The sequence below is a fragment of the Aedes albopictus genome, chromosome 2 (genome assembly GCF_035046485.1).
Source record: "Aedes albopictus strain Foshan chromosome 2, AalbF5, whole genome shotgun sequence".
Classification (NCBI taxonomy): domain Eukaryota; kingdom Metazoa; phylum Arthropoda; class Insecta; order Diptera; family Culicidae; genus Aedes; species Aedes albopictus.
Window position 1 is genome coordinate 183538264 of NC_085137.1, and position 24709 is coordinate 183562972.

The 24709-nt window shown below is 37.9% G+C and overlaps 1 protein-coding gene across 1 annotated transcript; it reads left to right on the forward strand.

Annotated features, from left to right (window-relative positions):
- Window positions 1-3099: 3099 nt before the first annotated feature.
- Window positions 3100-24215, forward strand: LOC109419565 (serine protease inhibitor 28Dc). Its single transcript, XM_019693777.3, has 3 exons — window positions 3100-3369; window positions 15829-16377; window positions 23173-24215. The coding sequence occupies exons 2-3, from the start codon at window positions 15833-15835 to the stop codon at window positions 24068-24070; spliced, it is 1443 nt and encodes a 480-aa protein (XP_019549322.2). The 5' UTR covers window positions 3100-3369; window positions 15829-15832; the 3' UTR covers window positions 24071-24215.
- Window positions 24216-24709: the final 494 nt, after the last annotated feature.

Below are 24709 nucleotides of genomic sequence, written 5' to 3' on the forward strand. Positions count from 1 at the left end.
AATTGCTTTCAATTTACGAAAACTAGTTTTACGAAAGATATTCGTTGAGGTTTAACGAAAGAATATTCTGAGTGTGGGGCAAAAGTTCGAGTGGGGCAAGAGTTTCTTTTGAAGTTTTTGAGCTCAATTCAAATTATTTCTTTCGGGTGTCAAGGTTGTTCGAACCCTTTTTGAAAAAGAGTCTTTCATCCCAAAAATTATGAAAATTGATCAATATTTCGAGCAGTTATGACAAAATGTTGGTTTTTGATCAAAAAATTGTAACATGCGATGGCCCTTCCAACGCATGGAATGAAATTTTAATGAAATCGAATTCGATATTTCATTTTGGAGCGTAACTAGGTATATTTTGAAGATGCTCTAGCATGTATAACTTTTTGCAAAAAAGATTTGGAAATCGTATTTTACACATAGTAGGGCAAAAGTTCGAGTCATGTGGCAACTTTAGGTATAAAACTAAAATTCTGCAAAATGTACATATTATCTCTAAGAGTGATGGAATTAGTGAGAAAATTCGATTAAAGTTGAAAAAAAAAAGTTGTTTTATCTGAATTTGGCAGAAAACTACTAATTTTTGGTGTAGTAAATTTAACCCTGATTTGGGTAAAATCCAAATCGAATTTTAAAGTGTATTCCAGTTCTAACATCAAATATTAAGTGGTTTCAGGTATTCCTATTACCAAAGTGTCAAAATAGTGTGCTACGGTTAACGAAATTCCACAAACACTAGATTCGAACTTTTGCCCCAGTGGTGGGGCAAGAGTTCGAATAAAACACACACATACAAAAAGTGTTGTAACTCAAAATTGAAAAGACATTTGGCGTAACTTTGTTCAGCAAAATTTTAGCTCATGGATGGTAGAACCCCCACACGATATTTATTTATTTGTATCTGCTTCGATTTTTTGAAAAAGGGTGAATTTTCAACTAAGGTCGAACTTTTGCCCCACCTTACTCTATGCCAACACTGTTAAACAGGTAAGGAATAACAATAAATAATAAAATCTCGTCATTTCATCGATCGGGTAAGGCTCAATAACTTTTTCCACGAATGTCGCATCGCTTTGCGGTCTTCGGAGGTCTGATTCCTCGTGAAGTGATCTACAGAAATCATTCAACGACTTATTTTTAGGGAGCAATGGGTGACCTCAAGCGATTTTTCTTTGAAGAAGTAAATTTTCCCCATAGTAAATCGTATGAAAAACTAACAATGGCTGGCGCTAAAATATAGTTCCTTCGATCGATCTAAAATTTTGATATGGGACCAAAACGGAACTCAAAAAGTATACAGGAGTTGGAGTTTTTCCATTTTTTTATATTTTCCCATATAAACCGTGTACCAGGCTAAGACGGATGCTTGTGTGCTCTTTGCTACTCGGTTTTGCTTTGTCCTCCGCTGTTGTTTCAGCAGTATTATCAAGCGCGCTTTGTTCCCGTTTATTCGTTATGGCTTCGACAAGTTGGTGCTTTTTGGGTCGTCGAAGTTAGCACCGCATAATTGAAATGAGTGACATTGTAAACACAGCACAAATTCGGTTCCCTCCCGGCAGCCGCTGACCGTCGTGAGAAGAAATTGCTCAATTCATAAAGCAGTTGGATGCAGATCCAATGCTTATGGAGACGGCATACAATACAGCAAACGACCGGTCACTATTTGTCAGGTTTGTTAACTTGGAAGCGATGATGGATGCGTTAAAAAGGAGCTCGGAGCCGCGAAAATTCACCTACAAAAATGGTGGTACGTATGTGTAGTATCGCTGGTACCAACATGCAATACGTTCGCGTGTTTGATTTGCCGCCGGAGTTGAGCGACAATAATCTTGCACTGGTGCTAGGATCGTACGGACATGTGGATCATGTGATACGCGAAAAATTCCCCGCGGACTTGGGACTGGACCATATGTTCACCGGTGTTCGCGGTGTGTACATCGACGTGAAGCAGGAGATACCGCCGTCGATCGAAGTACCCAATCGGAAGGGTAGGATTTTCTATAGTGGACTCAAGGACACTTGTTTTTCGTGTCAACAAACGGGGCACAGACGGGACTCTTGCCCGCAGCGTGTAACTCGGAACAAGCGACAACAGGAACCATCAAGTTCGCACTCATACGCCGCCGTAGTATCAGGGAAAGTAACTGAGGAATTGTCTTCGGAAACAGTAGCGGAAAGTGAAATTATTGAGATTCTGGAAGAAGAAATTACGGAGCAGCCTACGAACCTGGTGAAAGAGCAGCAATGGGAAACAATCGTTTGTGAAACCGCAGCTGATGCAGACAAGGAGATACGCCGGAAAGAAGGTATAAAGGCATTGGAAGAAGTAGCAAAGGCTATCATGGAAGCGATAACGAATCCACAGTCCGCTCAGCGTCGTGCCCAGTTCGCTACTAGGTCGGATTCTAGCTCCGGATCTACTCCGAGGAAGGAATGCGCTCGCAAGACCCATTATTAGTGTTTTTTTACATGAATTGTATTTTAGAATAACAAATTATTCTTTGCGACTCTCGGCTCAGTAGAGTTTTCAATTAAACAAGCGAGCCTTTAATAAATAAGTTGATAAAAAAAAATGGAGCCCCCTGGTATTTCATTACCAGCTAGAACGGGAAATGCCTGAGGTTTGGATCAAAATGTCTGTTCTCTGTGGAGAAAAGCACAACATTAGCCTTCCTCATATGAAAGAGGATTAAATATCGAGAATGCAGACATAACAAAATGCAACAATAATATCCGCAAAATTTAATTGGATTGTGAGAGAGTGCTACCGCCAATCGCGTGTTTGTTAGGTGTAAAATATGCTTTCGTTTGTAAATTCTCTCTTCCGTCGGAACAATAACTCTTTGCTTCACTGTAAACATCTCCAAGATTTGCAGTTATCCCATTCAGAAGTCAATCCCGATAATGTGTCACACAGGGACCCTAGAAACAGCAGCACAAATTTTGCCACCCTACCGACTACCAAGAACTGTGCACCACTCATCATACCCATTTCGAAAACCCGCCAACGAACAATTGAAAAAGCTCACGATTCTGTTCTGCCAGCCAACGCAGCCAACCCACCACCGCACCGTACTGCTTTGCTGTGTGCAACCGTAAGCTCACGCTCAAGCTGGGGTATAAGTGACTAACAGAGTCATTCCCGTCAGTCAGTCTTGCGAGAGAATCTACTTGCTCCGGATCACCTTCAGCGGATCGCGCGTCTGTGGTGAGAAATTAAACACCCCGCTTTAACCGAAGCACGTGCCCGGCATCAAACAATCGGAAACAGTGACGACAGCAGAAGCAGTAGGAAATTAGTGTTTGGTGGTGATTATTCGCCACGGTGTGCATAAGCTTTGGGAAAATTGTTAATCTGTGCTTGCATATAGAGATCAAGTGAGTAAAAGTGTGATTGTCTGGTAATTGGGAGGGACTTTACCTTCAATAATGCGTTGGCAAGAATGGATATTAATTCTTAAATTTATAATCAATGATTGTAAGGTGGCATTCTCGACCGGTGATAATTGAAGCAGTTGGCAATGTTGCATTCCGAAGTTGATTGGTGTAACACGTGTGACCCTAATTAACGAACGAAGACGAAGAACGTTTGCTGTGACAGTGAAGTGCACATAGAACGATGGAAAGAGAAAATGAGTGTGTGTTTTTTTTATGAATCGTATGGCAAAAATGCACCAAAACATTTTGACTTTTTGAGGCCTACTATTGGATTATAAAAAAAAAAAACAAATAAGCCGAGTACAGGAAAACGTCAATACAATACACAGTAGCATAGTTTGATATGAAGATCAAAAAGTGATATTCGTTTGGTTGGTATAAAAGAGATAAAGATCTGAAAATAACAAGAGTCGAACCAGGAATATCATAATCATATCCAATTTAGTATTTTGAAACATCTAACTAACATCAGGTAGTTATGTATTAGTTAGATGTTACTTTATTCCAGGAGCAATATTGAGACATTTATCATCTTTTATTTCTTAAATGAAACAAACCAATCATCTATACGCATTGGTATTAAAACAAGATGGTACTAAGGGCAGTCGGACCAAAATCTGTTCGTTATATAGACTGATGCAACTTAGTCGATTTTTTGTAAGACATTTTTCCGTCGCTTTCGCTACCCGCGTTCCGCAATTGAAGTTTGTTTATGGGTAATGGGAGAAAGTATAGTTTTGCATTGTTTTAGCAATACCTTGTCGAAGACCGAAAAGTAACGCTTGTGGAAAAAGTTTTACCGTAGATATTGCTAGCACTAAATGGTAAGAATTTTTTGCTGTTATTATTCTGTTATTTGTGACCCATTATGTGTCCAACAAACTTTTTGCTTTTTTGTACACCGTGCTTTTTAAATGGGTGCTGGGTACTCGGGTACCCGGTCGGCCATATAATGTTTAAATGTACCTACAACACTTTAGACGAACTGTAGGGGATAACTTTTTCCGTGTCGAATAATAGCTAGTGTTGAATCACTTTGCGGTTTTTAACCCTAAAAGGGATACCTTCATGGCCTCAGTTTCGTCACCACGCTGAGTGTGTTCCATCAAAGACGAGCTCTGAAAGGCGCCTGGGGTCCAATGGACCCCAGGTATCCCTTTTAGGGTTAACAAAGTTGATCTGCACATTCTACAATATGTTGCCGTATTTTGTTACACGAATTCAGTAAAATTCGAACTCGTGGTGAGAAAAATACAAACAAGAAAGTTGTATGCTGAACAGAAATTATTATCTTGTAAACTTCACTTAGTTTTTTTTTTCATAATCTTCATTAGTGTCCCAATCATTTTTTACATTCTTCAACTTCATCTAGGTGTTCTGTGTATTATAACACACTATCATCATAATTTGGTAAAAAAAATGTAAGCTGTTATGAATACTAATTAATAACATATTACATTTCATTTGCTGTAGCATTTAAGATTTTTTGATCCCTGTGGCAAATCAGGTAAGTCGGAGGTAAAAATATTGTATAAGATTGCCCCAGTATGCTGCCTTTTGGAACACCAGCTCTTACAGGTAATCTATCTGACTTGGAATTTTGATAGTTTACCTGAAGTATTGGATAGACGGGCTTGGTGGTCTAGTGGCTACCGCTTCTGATTTGTATGCAGAAGGTCATGGGTTCAATCCCTGGCCCGTCCCTTTTCATCCTACTTTGTATCTTTCTATCCACTTCCTCTCTCTCTCTCTTCTCTACATATACTACTCATGTATATTCATATGTTCATAACCATCGCTAGAACCAGAAACGAATTGGAAAAAAAGTCGTTTCCCTCCCTTCCAATTTCCACTCACAACACAATGTATATAACGCCTACAAGTTATGCAACCAAAGCGTGCTGTGCCGCTTGACCTTATTCACCTCATTCACCACACAATCTATCACCTTACACTGAAATAAATTTTGTTGTGGAAACTACCGATTCCATAGTAAAATTACTAACCGTACCTATGATTCTCAACCGACAACAAAATCTGTTAAGGTAGCTGAAATATGCTTGAAATTACAATGCATTGTAGTAAATTCAACTAAAAGCATAGTTGTCTCAACAACAAAACATTGTTAATTTTTTCAGGACACGCATTTTACAACACAGTATGGTTAAAAATACAATACTCATTTGTTAAATTAAGATTATTTTTGGTAATGTTAACTGCACTGCTAGTTAAGTTGACGGTGTTTTAGTGGAATTAACTGGAAAATGTTGTCGGTTGAGAATCATAGGTACGGTTAGTAATTTTACTATGGAATCGGTAGTTTCTACAACAAAATTTATTTCAGTGTACGAACAATATAAATAATCCCCTATCCATGGATCGCATCACCGACCCAACGGTGACTCCCAGATCTCCCATCCTTTCCGTCTAACAAATACCCCAGTCCGTGCTGGTTGTGGGGATGCAGAGGTGATCTCGGTCTTTAGTAGCAACAACCAGCACACTCTAACATTCCTTTCCCTTCCTAACTGACTATAAGTACGTGGCCGGCGCCGTTATTGATCCAAAATATATGAGCTGCTAGAATTGCACTTTGAGAATAAGTGGAGTGTCCCAGCCCTTATTCATTTGGATCTCAGTGCAATTGGTACCAGCTCAGATCAATCACGGAGTAGCAACCATTGACATGTATAGTCAGATTTGATCGTTTTACCTGAAGTATTGGATCTGATAAATAGGTTTGAATAATTTGAATAATATATAGTGGAGGACAAATAAAAAATTTTGTATGGACTAATGACCAGCCGGGGGGGGGGGGGGGGGGGGAGGGGGTCGAAAAGTCCCAAAAAAATGACCACGTGGTTTATGGACAGCCCCTATGAGGTTTTGAAAATTTACTTGCTCACTAGCGCCGCCCAGTGGAGGAATTTCGAACTTCGCAACTCATCGTCAGTAAGTTATTGGCGTACCCAACAACTTTTCCGAAGAAACTATCCTTCCAAATTATCAGTGTCTTGAGCTGTCGCATATCGTAACGTTTGCTTGACAACCTGATATGGTTTCTGTAGTGCAATTTAGCATCAAACTGTTGATGGTCCCTCTAGCGGCCAAGTTGCCAACTAAGCATATGAACCAAAGTTCTAAATGGTAGATCTTATCAAGCCCTAAAACATTGCCGAAGAAAGTACTGCGCTAACTCTTAACACACCCGAGATAATAGGCCACACCCCCAAAAAGCCGAAATCCCATAAGCTCTTAGTCTCCTAAAACGCTCACCCCTGTCTAGTAGAAGTTCGTTTAATAGGAATTCGTTTAGTAAGAGACTCGACTGTATTTTATTTATTTAGCGATAATAACAATTATAACAGAACTGAATCAACAGTTCAACACCACAATGCTCGGTTCCCGACTGCAGTCCTCATCTTCGACCGCGTCCCACATTTGCCTCCATATTTGCGCTCGAGATGTGGCTTCGTCATATCTTCACCTTAGCTGGGAGTTATTAATTTTTGGGAAGTTTAGTAATCCTGAAATATCTCAAAGGTATTTTGGATTGGCTCTGAGTTTCACAGAAGTTCACCGAAAATCTGGATGGGTTAGGCAACGTAGCTTTTAATACCACAAATAATGACTACAACGAATGCAGTTTTCAAAAAACAAGTCTAAAAAATGTTTGAGCAACCTTAAATGCTTCAAAGGTACAGAACAATACCTACTAGTCTTCGAATAATATTAGTAAATATAGTTCATTATGTATCATTATCCAGTGTAGCAGGCTGGCGTTGCAAGCATCGAAAGTATAAAGTTGTGTACTCCATGAAAGATTAGATGACCTAAATTATCACAAAGCTGTCATGGAGTGACCCTTGAGTTCATGGAACCTATTTGGTTGTGTAACGTTACTATCTAAAACGAAATCATCTCATGTTATTGGGGTTCTTTTCATCAACTAAGCTCCATAACAGTAAGGATGGCCCATAATATTCAAAAAAGTATTACAACGCTTATTGTTCCTTGAAAAACTATGGTAAATACAGTAGATTATGTAGTACTACTTAACGTAGTGGCAAAAGCTATTATCACAAGTGTAGACCTGATGCTATAGTCTCCGAAGTAGTTTGGTTGATCTGGAATATCTCAACACTACCTTGGAATGACTCATGAAATGCCAGGGGGATTACAGATTACAATTGAATGCATTATGTTACAGTTCATTGTGAGAATAACTACTCTAACTGTCAAGAGCTAAACTTCAGGACAGTTCCCAAGTAACATTTTAAAGTCAAACAGACTAGAAGAGGTTCCTTAAACCATCATAAAACCAAAAAAAAAAGATATTAGGTTTTATTACGATTCTTACAACCTCTACAAGTCTAATTGGTCATCAAAATGTTACTTGGGTTTGGACGACCCTTAATGCCCCAAAGGTTTATAATAATTTGTAGTAGATTTCAGCTTGGTCCAGTAATCGCGATTGATTATGCAACGTTAATCAGTATAGCAGATATGGCTACTGCTACGAGTGTAGACCTGAAGTTCTGAACTCCAGGGTAGTTTGGCTGACCTGAAAGTTCTCTATATGTCTATAAATGTCTATAAATGACATTGAAGATTTTAAGAGCTTCTGGACCCCAGTAGATTATGCAATGCTATTATTTATGACGAAAACACATAAAAATATTGTAGATTTGACGGACTTTACTATAGGACAGTTTTGAATACCAAGAACACCCCAGAATAAAAAACACCTCTTGATATTCTTGATGAATGAGGAGCGGCCTGGTGTGATGACTAGAACACTTGACTATTACGCCCCGACAAACTCGCAAAAGTGTGAGTTCTTCCTTCGGAAGGGAAGTAAAGCGTTGTACCCGAGGTGAACAAGCCTAGGGCTAAAAATCTCGTTAATTCAGATAAAAAAAAAATGAATGAATACATGTGAACGTAATCCATATCCAAGTTTTGCTTTTAGAACAACTGGTACCTATGTCAATTATTTCGTTTCTCCAAACTTCAAGGTGATCAGGATGCTCTTAGGTAATCAATAAAGGCTCAAATACAAAAATTGTCATTTTTCCTCAATAGAGGACTCAATTAGCAACAAGTTTGCCGAAGACAGCTGTCTAGTATTCTGTTTAATTGAGTGTGTCAATTTATACAGTCGTTTCTATGTTGGGGTCATTCGATATTTCAGAAGTTATGTCTGGTATGGAGAAAATGTGTTTTCTGATTTTTTTTTGTCAAGAAATAATCTACTAATTATGGCTTGCAGGTGAGTAAAATGATTTTGCGCTAGTTTTCCCAAGATATATGATATTTTGTGATTTTTAAAGGCAAGTAATAACAATCTTTAAATAAACTCGAAATATCTGCGGGGAGAAAGAAGTAAATTTTTTGAATTCAAAGATTCAAAAGCACAGTATTTTCTGGTTGGTGGGTTCATTGAAAAAAGTCGACTTCGCTTGGCATAACACCCCTTTTTTTTCATTTTTATTAATGTGTATTTTAACTTAAATGCTAATTCTACACTCATAACACCCCTATATTTTTGTGATTAGAGCAAGTTTTTGTTACTAAGGGGATTGGTCTACCCGAACAGGAATGAATAACTGAAACATAACTGGAGAATACCAAAGTCAGGTATCATACCAAGACAAGGTGTTGGTTGGTTATCCAGGTATTGAAAATAACATATTTTGGTATTTTGTAGGTATTGATACAATATCTCAATGAGTTATTGGTTTGGTATTGAGGACTGCTTGAGGTATTATTCAATTATAGAATAATCGCTATTTGTATAGAAAAAATCGCCCATTATTATTAAGGTATTGTCATTATTCACGCGTTATGCACAGAATACACACCAGTTATTATTTTAGGTATTTTACCTCTTTTGCAGAGCTACTTAATACCTCATTCAGGTTGTAGGTATTCGGTTTTCCACATCTGAGTTTTCTCCTGCTCGGGTAGGCTTGCGCCTTGGGTATGCTAATCAATCTACATATAATTAGTTTATTCATATCCCTAGCACCACCTCCGAATCTAGACATAAAAGCCTCATACACGTTGAGCTATTTTTAGTATGGTTCAAGGCCCATAATCCATACGGAATTCCCTTTCCAATGATGCATGTTCAGATCAACCCATAAAGGTTTGGCCTCCTTCCTACAGGTCTTCCGTCTGTGTTTTGATCCACAAATGTATGTCGTATTAAGCGATCGAACATTTAAACAAGTCAATGACACGCACTGGGGAACTGCGTCACGATTGTCTCGATCAACGGAAAACCCCGAGCCCCAGATAGCTTACTAAGTAGCACCTACTAGGCACATGGTAGAGAGCAGACGCATGAAATTTGAGAAGTGCAACATCGTTGGTGCGGGATCGTGACGTGTTCGCGCTCTCCTCCATCATCACATCGTGGTATGGTAGAGGTTAAATAAGTTGATGGCTAAGCAAAGATTAAAATGCTATTTGCTGTATTCGCTCGCACTTCGCAGTGATGATGAATGGAACAGCATTGAGCTGGGAGCTGTGTCAACATAATTGTTCTGTTTGGTTTACGGTGGTATTTGACTGCGGTAAACGTTTTCCTTTTCAGAATGATGAAGATGTGTCCGGTTGCAAATGCGCTGGACTCTGATGGGTGAATGAAGAGCACTCTGTTAGTTTATGCAAACCTGTGTTTCCAATGTAAATTTCACGTTTATAAGTAGAGTTAGGCAAGCCGATTTAAAGTGCATCATTTTTTCAGTCAGATTCTCATCGTGGACCATCCACAGTTATCAGCCGAAACTTTTTCATCGGTAGTCTATTATTTGCATTCGTATGCCGAACATATCCATGCCCAATAAGGCCAATGAAATTGCCATTTCGAAAAGTTTCTAAGCCGACCGGGGGTCGAACCCAGGCACCTCAGGATGATCTCGCGGAAAGCCAGCAGCGATGCTTCGATTTCATGAACCGCATATTGTGTGATATTTCTATTTTCGTGAAGCTATATGAGTGATCACTTTTACGGAGGTGTAAAATAATTTGATGAAAACATTGAACGTCCCACCTTGTGATATCTGACGAATTAATTATCATCCTTTATTAGTCATGCCCTTTCAGTATATTTATCGGTGAATCAAGGTATGTTAATGCTTTAGCTCTCAATCTGAAGCAATTCCGACTGTTCAGTTGATCTTGAGAGGCCCTATGAAACAGATTAAGAATACCGTTGAATTCACAGCAGAATAGATTTTTCAACGATCTTCATCATCGCATCATCGAAAACATCTGACGCAAAACTGACAATGTATTCAAATCACCATCGTTCTGGACAGTTTAGAAATTTGCAATTTCTTTCTTTATGTCAAATAGAGTTGTATCCGGTGTAGACAGCTGAGATGTATATAAAAATTGACGTCAGAATACTTTTACGACATTAGCAAGTTTATTTTATAGTCGTCGTTGGTGAAAGCATTTTAAGGTTTCAAGTCATTTTTTGACCTGAAAATTTTCAACTTTTTTTTATTCCTGATTAAGGAATAAGCACATTTCTTCGGCGGCGGTGCATTCTATATTTTTATTTTATTTTATTTTATTTTATTTTCGTGAATTGCTACTGTCAAAACGCCAACACAGAATATTAAATAAAGCAATCTAAGGACCAGTAAGTTTGTGGATCTATGACCTATAAGTTGCTTCTCAAATATATTTATTTTTTCATAGAATACTGTGCGGATGAAACTCCTGGGAGAAATATTTTAACGATTTTTTTTTTGAATTTATTTATTTATTGGAACTCTTTTAATGAGTTTAGCCAGAATCCCTCCAAAGACTCTTTCAGTAAATTATTTGAATATTTCTCAAGAAACTCTTCAATATATTCCTCCATATTTTCCTTAAAACATACATTCATTCAGAAAGACCTAAACAGATTGAAGAGGAGTTTCTCTACCGATCACTTCAGATTTATAATTAAAGATTGCTCTAGTGTGGGAGACACTAGTTTACCCAAGCCGAAACTACACAAAAAAGCTGGAAAAAGACAAAAAAAAGCTAGTTAAATTCGCATAGGTTTTGCCATTTTTTCAGTGGACATGTCGACTTTTTGTGTTATATTCCGACTCTTTCGGGTTGTGAAAACTTGTGTCGTCCCCCCTGGCTCCAGTTATTATTTAAGTATTTCCTCACGAGATTCTTGCAGGAAATTCTCCAGAAGTTCATCCAGCTATTCATCCAAAAATTCCTCTATGGAAAATCTTCAGAAAATCAGATTTTTTTTTTCGTAGGAAGGCTTTCTGAAATTTTCCCGAGAAGTTGCTTCAGGATTTCCTGTGGGGTTCCTCCAGGATTCTTTTCAGGAATTCCTCTGGGGTTCTCCCAGGTTTCCCCAGGAAAATTTTCAGGAGATTCTTTTAGATTCCTTAGAAATTATTTTTTCTCCTCCCGGGGGGTTTTTCTGATGGTTATAGGATATTATACCTCCTGGATTAACTCCAGAAACTTCTGTTGGGATCAGTTGAAAACTTTATTTAGGGGAAGGGTCCTTCAGGAATCTTTTCATAGTTCTTCCATCGATTCTTTCAAAAATTCCATTAGGATTTATTTCTTGGTGTTTCTCCAGGAATTTATGTACATCAAGAAATCATTTTTGAAATTTTTGTAGAGCATTCTCCAGTTTTCCAGGAATTCCTAAGTGATTTCATAAAAAAGCAACTCATTTAGAATTTTAAGACCAGTTTTGTGTTCACAAGGAATCGCTCAAGAAACTTCTTGGCCGATTCCTGGCAAAAACTTTCTACGGTGGCTGCCGTTTGAATTGTCATTCCTTCGCAGCTGCGTACTGATATCGTAGAAAAAATGTTTTCTTGAGCGATGCTGGCAAGGAATTTCCCATACATTTAGATAGGCTGGGAAATTTCTCATGAACTACAAACAGCCCTTTATGTAGAAGTTCCTTATTGAATTCTTCCAGATTTGTTTTGAATTTCTGTTGCTAAATTTTCCTCCGAAAATTTCTCTTGGCTATAAGGATTTATTCAGATATTGCTTCAGGGATTTTTATCCAGCAATACTTCTCAGTCATTTTGCAAGAAATTCCTTCAAGAATTCCTCTAAAAGAATCGCCAAGAGTTATTTTTTCCAGGCTTTGATTCATAACTGCCATCAGGAATCCTCCTAGAAAGTTGATAAGAGTTTTATACAAGAGTTCTTCCAGTACCATTGACTGCAATTTTTGCACGAAACGCTCTAGAACTCTTTCAAATTCAATTCTTTCAACGGAATTTTTTTGAAATTCCTTCAGGGAACTCTTGAAGTGTTCCCTCCGGATTTCTTTGCATAGTTTGATAAAATGTGTCAGTAAAAATATGCGAGTTATGCGTGAACGTAATTTTCAAGGAATCTCTGGAAAGATGTCTGTAGAAACACTTAAACTTCTAATAAGATTCCTAGATAAATCTCAAGATAAATTACCAAAGAAATTTCTGTGTTAGTTTCTAGGCACTTTTTTGAAGAATTTCAGCAATTTCCTCACGAATCCGAGCAACAATTCTAGAAGGCATACTTGGTTCAAATCCTGGAGGAATATCTAACGGAACTTCTGAAAGAATCTGTAGAAGATCTGAATCACTGAAAAAATCATGAAATAACTTCTGAAAGAATTCGTGGAGACATTCCTGTGGGAACTTTCAATGAAATCCTCGGACAAATTCCTGAAGAAATCCCAGGAAGACTTTTTGAAGAAACTGCTGGAGGAATTTCTGGAAGAAATACTGGAGGAACCCCGAGATACATATATCTGAAGACATCCCTGGAGAGATTTTTGATGGAACCCCTGAAGAGTTTTCTAGAAAAATCTCCATGAATGTTCTAAATATTGAAGATTTTTAGAGAAAAAAAAACACTCTGCGGTGACCGCCGCAGCTGTCAAAGTGCTACCGCAACCATAGAAATCATTACATCATTGAAATCAAATCAAATCAAAGTATAAGCCAAGTGAAGTTTTTGATAGGTACCATGGACGAAGAAATAATTAAAAATAATTTATTTGAGATATGTTCGAAGGAAGCTTCGAAGAAATTTATTAAAGAATCGCTGACAGAATTTATGAAGGAGGAATTCCTATAAGAATCACTGGATTACTTTATAGAGGGATTCCTGAAATTATTTCTGAAGGAGGAACGTCCCTAAATTACCAGACGCTCTGGGAAGAAAGGGGGGATAAACAAATCACAGACAAACAGACGTAACACCTTGCACGATTTTCATGGAAATCCATCGCCCAGTTCACACTACCATCACCTGGTGGAAAAGTTGCACGAATCACTGTGTTGTGCAACGTCGTCAACAGAAGGCGCTAGTGTGAAACGTCAAACGCATAGAAAAACGATGTGAAAAGATTTGTTTAATAAAGCTTTCAGCAATGCTTTCAGAAATTCTTCCATGGTTTTCAGAAAATGTTTCAAAAGTTCCTTCAAAAATTTTTATAGGTGTTGCTTTGGAAATTCTTTAAAAAATTTAATCAGAAATATCTATAGCAACTTCCAATTTCCCCAGAAATTCAACTGAAGTTTCACAAGTGCGAGTAAGTTGTGTATGAATTTCTTAAGAAATTCCTCCAGGGATTTCTTTAGAAAATCCTTCCTTTTTTTCAGTTTTTTTTTTCAAGATTTTTTTTCCGAAAAATCTCTCCAAAAAAATTTTTTTTTCAGAAAATCTCGACTGATAATTTCTTCAGAAATACCTATATCCAGATTTTCCATCCATCCAGAGATTTTTTTATAAATTTATCCAAGGATTACTTTGAAAAAACTTCCACAAATTTTTCGATAATTGTTTCATGGACCCTTGCTGAAATCCATACTTAGATTCATTTAAAAAATCTCTCTCGAGTTCCTTAAAAAAATCTCAGGGATTATTAAAGGAATTCATTCTGGGACGTCTTTGGAAACTCATTTTAGATTTGCTTTAAAAATCATCCAGGAAATCCTAAAGAATTCTTTCACAAAATCTTCTAGGGATTAATAGAAATTTCCTCAAGAACTCCTTAAGAAAGTCTTGCACGGATAACTTCCACAAATGTTGCATGGATTCCTTTCGAAAAAAAAATGCATAGATTGTCCCAGAAACTCATTTACGAATTCAAAAAATTCATCTAGAAAATCTTCCATAAAGTTTCTCAAAAATACTCCATGGATTTTTTTTAAATAATAATTCACGGATACATTAAAAATCAGAAAATTCAAAAGCCCTTAAAAATTTTCTCAGAACCTTTTTAAGAATTGTATTAGAGATTCTACAAGAGATTATTAAGGAAATTCCCTAGATTTCTTCACATTCCTTCAGACATTCCTTTAAGACATTTCTCATCCAGAATTAGCTCCAAGGATTCCTACAGAATGTTTTCTACGAATTTTTAAAAATATTATTAAAGGGATTCTTACGGAAAAGGCTGGAAGACATTCACGCAGAGATTCCTGCAGAAATTCACAAAGAGAATTTCATCATGTAAGACGTAAATGCATCGAAATGAAACGTTGCGCAACCTTTGACGAAAAATGGATGAAGTTCTTCATTTGTTCTCTTACTCACAAAACCGGTTTCCTTTTGCAATGCAAATCAACTACGACAAGATGTCTCGTAAATGAATATTTACGACTTGTTATTGATCGGTTATTGCCGTGCTACGGCAACCTTTCGCTAATTAAGCTCTCACCGCAACGTAGACCACCTATAAGGTTTTGCTAGTGCTGCTGACAGCTGATGATTTATAACTTGATGCTATCACAGAGTACAAAAATTTAAGATAGAACCAGTTCTTGCTGGAAAGCTGTGAAAATCAAATAAGTAGACATAAACATTAAGTACTTAATATGGAGCCCTATTTCTACCCACAAGCATTATACCTGAGATTATGCCTAATCAGTTTTGCCAGAAAACCATGTTTAAACATAGTTAGTTTCAGCTTATATCTGAATACTGATTCAAAACATTAAAGATATAAAAGTATTTTCGTTGGAATATGTTTTGATTTTCAACTGCACATCGTGGGATTGTGATAATGAAAGGCTACCGTATCAAAGTGGTCAATTACCACAATTCCGTAATAGTAATACAAAGTGTACAATTGCCACCAACACCGCAAACCATCTCTTACCTTTGTTCATCGCTAATAATGATTGCTTCCGTGCCCTTGAGAAAGGCGTGGAAATTTCCGCCACATCATCAATTATCACCGATCCTGTAAGGCCGCTACTTTTGTGGAATCGAACTGGCCAAGCCGGTTTTATCTCGCCGTTGTTATTCGCTCCATTGAAATGTACATAATTCACATCGCAAAACGCTCCATCTATTAATATATAGGCGCAAATCTTCTTACGACTGCTTTTTGTACTCGTCCCCTTTCAGAAACATGCAGCTGTTCCTCATGACGTTTGCCTTGCTGCTCTACAGCACTGCGGCACAAACAAGATGGCCAAAGTGGCGCGTTGAACCTATGGTGAACAGACGAGGCTCTTCTCAACCAACAGAGTTCGGATTCTCCAGAAGAAGTTCTCAACTGGTGTCACCCAGGGCCTCTCTGAGGCAGACTCCAGCCCAAAACGATGAGCAGCTCGCCAATGCCGTTGTGGACATGGCCCTGGCTATTGGCCGCATTGCTGCAGACCCCAACAGCCCGGCGGAAGTTTTCTCCCCGGTCAGTATCATGGGAGTGTTGAACATGCTGCTGCTGGCAGCGGACGGAGTAACGAGAGCCGAGCTGTACGGTGCCCTACGGGTCAACGATAAGACCGCCTTTGGGATGTACCATCGGCGAGCCACGGGAATGCTGAAAAATTTCCAATCGAACCAGCCTGCACAGTTGGACCGGCTGTCTTGGAAGGCAGAATCATGCGTCAGCCAGGATTACGACTATGAATACGGAGATGATACGTACAAGGTGCCGCCAATTGAAAAGTGAGTATTATGATCATCCATCCAAAGTTTTGAAACCCCTTCGAGTCCCCGAAAAACGCCTTTTGGAATGCTCCTAAAAACCACCTGAAACTCCTCTACCTTAACATCATTGAAAACTCCCCCAATCCCTCTGAAATCCCCAAAATACTCCTGAAGCACCTCCGAAAACTTCCTGATTCATCCTAAGATGCCACTGAAAACCCAATGGAATCGCCTGGAATATCCCTTAAGCACCTCTTTAAACCTCTGAGACCCATGTTCGTATCTACAGCGCATATACCCGCCTAGCTCCAAAGTTGTGCTCGCTTGCTATATACTGCGTCGAGCGTCATAACATCGGAGCCGGGGGGTCAAAAGCACTGTAGTTACACGTATTCTGAAATCTCTTGAAACACCTTTGTAAACCGCTGAAACTTCCTGAAACCCCCTGAAACGCTGCTGAAATCCCTTGATCTCCTGAAATACCATACCCCGTAAACTCACTGAGGTCTCCAAAAAAATCCTTTTTAAAACTATTATTAAACCCACTGAAACTTCTTCCTTAAAAAGGTCCTGAAGCCACATGAGGCTTCCCAAAACACCCCTTAAAACCCACTGAAACGCCTCTGCATATCTCCCCCCTACAATACTTCTCAAACATCCCTGAAAACTTTCTGAATCTCCCTGAAACCCATTTCAACGCACTTTAAACGCCCCAGAAAAGGCCCATGAAACCCCCAGAGACAAGCTGGAACGCCGTCAAAACACCACTCAAATCTCCTACAATCTTATGAGACACTCTGAAACCTTCTGAAACCTCATGAGACTCCCTGAAATGGTCTAGCGAATATAGAGTCGTGGATTAAAATCCCACCAGAACGTGGTTTTGTGATTCAAATTTCATCTCTCGATTTGTCCATCAGCAACATTCCGTGCCTTCTAATTACAAGTTTTCCAGTATTTTCCAGACATACATACCAGCAAATCTGGTAAATACCAGTATGCATCATTGTACCTCTGAAATGTCTCTAGAATTCTCTGAAACCCTTTGACATTCCTTGAAACGCTCATAAAACCCTTTGAGACTCCATAGAACGCCCATCGCCCATGAAATCGCCTGAGACAACCTGAAATGCCCCTAAAAAGACCCTAAACTCAATGCGACTTCTGGAAACCCACTAAAACCCCTTGGTACTCTCTGAAGCGTCCATGAAACTTCCTGAGACTTCCTGAGACGCCTCAGAAAACCCCTGAGGTCCCATGACCCTTCAAAACCTCCTGAAGCCCCCTGAGACTTGTTGAAACGCCCAAGAAACGGCTTGAGACCTCCTGAATGGAACCTAAAAAAAGACTGGAGGAGGTTCTTAAAACAATTAAATAGAAAGTATAATGCAGTCGTATAACGGTTGTCAAAGCATCTACAATACTAATTGCCCGGGTAGAGGTAAAATACTGACGATCAAAATATGATATTGGTTTGATTGATATAAGAGATAAAAGATCTGAAAAATGTTCCTGGAACATCTGAACAATATCAAAATTTGATATTTGAAGATCATACGAATAGCTCGCTGCTATTGGTTAGATCTTACAAAATCTAAATATGATTTGATGATGATGTTCCAGGAGTAAATTTTTGATTTTATTTTTAGATCTTTTATCTCTTATGTCAATCAAACCCATATCACTTTTTGATCTCCATATCAAAATATGTTTTTATTGAGCTCTTTCCTCTACTCGGGTGGTCATCAAAATATTACTCGATATATGCCCTTTCCGCATACAAAAAAAACTCTGTGAATGATATTTCTTTCAAAGATTACGTAAGAAATTCCACAAAGAATTCTTCCAGATATTTGTGCAGAGACTCCCTCAGAAATTGCTCTAGGATTATTTTTTTTAGAAATTCACTTTGGGAGAAGTTTTTCAGAACTTAAATAAATAATGCTTTAAAAAAGTTAAAGCGGATTGCTTTTATAATTCCTCGAAAAAATTTGCTCGAACTCCCACCAGAGATTTTTTTTTGAAATTCGTAAAAAAAATTTCTTAAGAAAATCCACTAAATATATATTCAGAAATTGCTCTAGGCATTCCTTGAAAAAATCTCCAAGAATTACTTAAAGAGCTCTTCTAGGAGGCTTTCAAAAACCCTCCAACAACTTCCTTCAGAAACTCTTCCAAAAATTCTTTCGAAAGGTTCTTTCAGTACTTAAACTCCATAGGAATTCATACACCGATTCTTTCATAAAACCCTCTTAGGATTTATTATGAAGGTTTCCTCAGGGATTGCTTTAGAAATTTATAAAAAAAAACTTTTTTTATTTAACTCTTGCTCGGATTACTTCAGAAATTCCTTCTTGAATTTCGTTAAAATCCTCTCCAGAGCTTCCTTCGAAAATTCTTCTGGAAGATTCGTTTAGAAAACCTTCCTTTTTAGAAATTCTTCCATGGATTCCTTTAGCCAATCCTACAGACCACAGTGAGGCTTTCAGAAAGTTTTCCAAGGATTTCTTCAAACTGCGTCAAAAGATTGTATTACATTACAATACTTTCAATTAATTCCTTTTGAAGTTCCTCTTGGGATGCTCACATTCAATTTTTAGATATCCCCTCAGAAATTCCTCCAGTGGTTCCTTCAAAACTTCTGAAAGATTTTTTTAGGAAACTTTTTTGGGTTGCTTTAGAAAATCCTCTGAAAGTTTGTTGAAAAATCATCAAGAGATTCTTTAAGAAATTTTTGTCGGGACTCTAAACATTATTCATGGTATTCCTTTCAGGGATTCTTATTTGAAACTTCCATTGATTCCTTTGGAAATTCCTTCAAAGTTTCCCTTCATCAGTTCTTCCAGAGATTGCAAAAAACTCCCCGGGGAGGGGATCCCTTCAGAAAACCCTTCAGGGGTTTCTTCATAAATTTCTCGAAAAATTCTATAAGAAAACTTTCATGGAATGCTTCCGAACATCCTCAGAAAATTTGTTCAAAAACTCCATCAAGCATTTTTTTCAGAGTTTGTTTTTTTTTACATTTTTCTTGAGATATAGAAGAAAATCTTCGGCGATTCCTGGAGAAGAGCTTCCAGAAAATGATTTTTACATTAATATTTTCAGAAAATCCTAAACTAATGCAATTTCATGGATTCCTTTATTAATTTCTCCAACAGTCCCTTCAAAAAATCATCAATAGATTCTTTAAAAGATTTCCCTCAGGACTCCTCTGAACATTCCTCCTGGTATTCCTTTATAAGTTCTTTCAGAAAATCTTAGATAATTCTTCAATGGATTCCATTAGAAAATCCTTCAAAGTTCCATTCATAATTTCTGCCAGAGATTACAGAAAACTCCCCGGGGAGGGGTCTCTTCAGAAATTCCTCCAGAGGTTCTTCAAAAATTTCTCGGGGAGTTATTTTAGGAAACTTCCATGGATTGCTTGAGAAAATCCTCTGACAATTTGTTTAAAACCTTCTTCAAGCATTTTTTTCGGAGTTTACTTTTGACATTTATCTAAAGGTATACAAAATCTGCAGGGGTTTTTTGAGAAAAATTCTTTAGTGATTTTCCACAGATATCTTCAAAAAATCCTCCGCTAATGCTTTTGAAAAAATTATCATGGATTCCTTCAATAAGTTCTCCAACGATTCCGTAAAATTCATCAAGAGATTCTTTGAGAAATTTTCCTCAGGATTCCGCTGAACATTTTTCCTGGTATTCCTTCATGAATTCTTCGAGGGATTCTTATTTAAATCTTCCATTGATGCCTTTGGAAATTCCTTCAAAGTTTCCTTCATCAGTTCTTCCAGATATTTCAGAAAACTCCTAAAATTTTGATTAAATCTTCAAGGATTTGTTTTGACAACTCTTCTGGCATTCCTTCAGAAATATTTCTAGAGAATTCTTCAGAAATTCCTCCAAAAACTTCTTTGGAAAATCCTTGAAAGATTTTTGTTTCAATTGCTGCAGAAATTCATTTAGAAATTTCTCTTAGTATTGCTTTCCAATATTTGTACGCACATTTATTCAAATATTATCCAGAATTCCTTCTCGAAATTACTCTAGAGATTTCAACAGAAATTTGAACAAACATTCTTCTAGAAAACATTCAGTGGATTTTTTTAGAAACTCCTCCAGATTCTTTCAAAAATTCATAAACTCAGAATATCTTTAGAAAGTTCCCCAGAGTTTTCTTGATAAAGTCTTCCGGAGTTTTTTTTTTTTGGAAAATCTCTTGATTGCTCCAAACGTCTCTCCAAGGAATAGAAAATCTTCCATAATTTTCTGCTAAAATCGCATAATGGATTTTTTAGAAATTCCACCATGGGTTTTTCCGAAAATTCTTCACGGATTCTTTCAGAAATTGTTTCTGAAATATCTTCTAAGGATTCTTCAATAAATCCTCCAGAGGTAACTTCAGACATTCTTCGTGGGATTCAATAAGAGATTTTATCAGGGATTGTTTATTTTCAATTTCTTCCAAAGTTTCCTTAAGAAAGACTTCAATGAATTCTTTCTGCAATTTCTACAAAGATTTTTTTTTAATATTTCCAGAAGTTGGTTTAGAAAATCTCCTAGGGATTCCTTCAGTAATTCCTCAAGGAATTCCTTCAGAAGTTTTTAAAAATGTTTCCAAGGATTTATTCATTTGCAAATTCCTCTAATGGTTTCTTCAGAAATTCTTCCAGGTATTCCATCACGAAGTGCTCCTGATATTTCTAAAGAATTTTCTCTAGACATTTCATCTTGGATTCAATCGGATATTCCCAAGAGAATGTCTCCAGAGATTCCTGAAATTCATACAAAGATTTCTCGATGAATTCCATGATTTTTCCATGAAATTCTTCCTGCGTTTCGTTCAAGGACACCTTAAGTAAGATACCTTAAGGAATTCAGAAATTTTTGCTTGGATACTATCAGGATTTCATTCAGAAACATCTTCAGAAATATATCGTTGGATTTTTAACATAAATAATTTTAGAAGTTTTTCAAAAGTTTTTCTATGAATATTTACAGATGTTCTTCGATTTTTTTCTGAAGATATTCTTCTCCGAACTCCTCAGTAGATTTCTCCGCGAGTTCAGTTATAAATTCAAGGAATCTTTTAGGAATTTCACCTGGGGTTTTCCATGAAGTTTCTTCGGGGAATCCACCATAAATACCTTCGGCAACTCCTGTTTTGATTTTTTTTAAGATTTTCACTTAGAAGGTTCATTTCATGGAATTCCTTCAAAAATCCTCCTAGGACTTATTCGGAAGCTATCTTCAGGGATTGCAACAGAAATTCGTCAAGGGATTCCTTCAGAAGTTTCTCAAAAAACAGCGCGGATTGCTTAAGAAATCTCTCCCTGATTTTTTTTTTTACAAATCTCTCCAGGGCTTCCTTTGGAAATTCTTCTAGAAGTTCTTCCTGAAGTTTCACGAAAGATTCGAATAGAATTTCTTTCATGGATACCATTAGACAATCCTACAGGTTTTTTTTTCCAGAATCTCTTCCGAAAAAAGTTTTCCATGGATTTCTTCAGATTGTGTCAAAAGATTCCTCAACAATTTCTTCAAGTATTCCATTATAATACCTTCAATTGATTATTTTAGAATTTCCTTCAGCGGTTCTTACAGGCAATCTTCCAGGGATCTCTTCAGAAATTCTTCCAGCGATCCCTTCAAAAACTTATCAAGCAACTCTTCTAGGACATCTTCCATGAATTGCTTTAGAAATTTCTTAGACATTTTGTTTGAAACTTCTTCAGGAATTTCTTCAGAGTTCTCTTAAGAAATTTCTTAAGAGATATAAAAAAACCTCCAAAGATTTCTTGAGAATAACTTCCATAGATTTCCATGGATTACTTCAGACAACTCTTCACTGGTTCTTTTGGAAAATCTTTAACGGATAGTATAAATTTCCCCAATGATTTAAAAAAAAATCCATAGATTCTTTGGATTTTTTTTCCTGGGACTCTGTATTTCCAAATTTCTTTAAGGATACCTTAATCCTTCAAAAGTTGCGCTGCTGTATTTTGTACCATGCGACTAAAGGAAGGTTAAGAAGGTCTTCAATGGATTTCTTCAAAAAAAATCGCCATGGATTAATTAGGAAACTTTCCTTGAGGTTCGTTAATGAATTCTCATTTTTCCAAAAAAAAAATCATTTGGAAATTACTGTAGTGGTTACTTCATCACGAACTTCTTCAGGAATTTCTTCAGAGATTCAGTTTTAAATTTTATTGAACATTCCCGAAGAAATGATTTTCCAAACTTTCTTGCTTGATTTTCTAAAGTAGTAAGACCTCCTGCAGAAATTTATGCAGAGGTTTCCATATGAATTCTTTCGATATGTTTTTTCAAAACAGGATTTTTTCCAAGCTTAAGGAGTTTCTTCTTGGATTATTTCAAGAATTAACTCAGAAGCTCCTCTGTAGAATTCAACTACAGGAATTCAACCAGTTACCAAGAAATCGTACCTTCCTTCCGGGATTAACTTGAAGGCTCATTCAGAAATTAACTTAGAAATTAGAAAATTCGTTTAGAAAATCCCTCCGGGATTCCATCACAAATGAAACTTCTTCAAATGCCCCAGAAAGTTCAAACACAACCACTTTCAAACCTCCTGAAATTCACTGAAACCCTTCTGCAACCCATGAAAGTCCTATCTCTTTAAGACCCCCTGTCTATCGGTACCTCGCTGATCTAACCTCAGAACTCCTTTTGCTATATTTTTTCGTATTAGTGTTTGATAGTCCTTTCACTCTGTCTTATCAGACCGATTCAATATTCAAAAAAATAAATGTTTGTCTTGCAGTAATACCTTTTTCTTCTCTTTTTTTGCAGAGTCCACATTCTCAAACTAGCAAACGCCATTTTTGCCCAGGACAACCTAGCCCTGAGCCAGAAATTCTCGATGGCCGCCAACGAGTTCTACGGTGCAAACACCCAGCGGGTCAATTTCCGGAATGCTGCCGCCGCTGCTTCAACCATCAATAACTGGGTCTACAAGGCGACCAACGGCAAAATTCGAGAAATTGTCTCCGGGTCCTTCTCGAGCGAAACCTCACTGGTCATCGCCAGCTCGCTGTACTTCAAGGCCACCTGGCAGAACGAATTCATCCCGAAGATCACCAAACCGAAGGACTTCTTCCCGGACGGAAAGGGTCGACCATCGGTCAAGGTGGACATGATGTCACTGATCGAGTGCTTGCCGTACCATTACGAGAAGAGCATGGGCTTCAAGATGATCGGCCTGCCGTACAGTGACAATTCGACCACCATGTACGTCATGCTGCCTCAGGATTCCACGAGGGGCAAGGTCCGCGACCTGCAGAGTCGTCTCACTGCGGCCAAGATCGATTCCATGATTCCGCTGATGACCCGCCGCTCGGCAACCGTCAGCTTCCCAAGGATGCAGCTAGAATCATCCACCAATTTGCAGAAAGCCTTCCGTATGCTCGGAATCAAATCAATCTTCAATGCCCAGCACAGCAATCTGCAGAACATGTTGGAGCCAAGTGCACAGAAGCTACAGAAATTGTTTGTAAGTGAAATCAATCACAAGGTCAATCTGAGCGTAGACGAGAAGGGCACGGAAGGCGCAGCAGTCACGATGACTCTCATAGATCGATCGGCCTCAGCGGTCTACTTCAACGTGAACCAGCCGTTCCTGATCTACATAAGGCATGATCCCACCCGGCTTCCACTGTTTTACGGAGCCGTGTTCGATCCACGAGGCTAGAAGTTCCCTGGCTGTATTATTTCAATGTCGCTAGAGACACCAAGTGAACGCCAAAGAAACAATAACTAGTATTATTGAATATTTATTGTTAGTATAGCCTCTCGAATAATCATGTTTTTATATTAAAATAAAGCAATCAATCGAAGCTGTTATCTTGTACCGACATTTCGAACCCACTAAGCAGAAAACCCTCTTGTTTTGCTTATCCTTGGACAGATACGCGTATTACGACTACCATTTGTAATCTTCCTCAGTGTCAGTTGTCCACCTATTGTGGATAACTATTGTGTCCTTCACTACTCGAAAAAAATCCTCTAGGAAATCCTCCATGGATTCCTTCAGAGATTATTTTAATGTTTCCTTCAGGAATTCCTTTAGGAATTCCTCTAGAGTTTCCTGCATGTATTCTTCAAAGAATTCCTCCAGAATTTCCTCCAGAGAGTCCTTTAGAAATTCCTCCACGGATTCCGCCTAAGAGATGCCCCCAATAATTCCTCATGAGTTTCCTCCAGGAATTACTCCAGGGATCCTTATGCTTGCACGGATTCTACTAAAGATTCTTTTGAAATTTCAGAACTTCCTTAATTGTTTCCCTGCGGGATTTCTCTGAAATTCTTCTCGAAAAGCCTTTCAGATCCC

What these genes read in the sequence shown, in the direction of transcription:
- LOC109419565 (XM_019693777.3), top strand. Translation starts at nt 15,833, where the DNA reads ATGCAGCTGTTCCTCATGACGTTTGCCTTGCTGCTCTACAGCACTGCG. An exon ending in AAGGTGCCGCCAATTGAAAA is followed by an intron (nt 16,378 to 23,172) that starts GTGAGTATTATG and finishes CTTTTTTTGCAG; the next exon opens with AGTCCACATTCTCAAACTAG.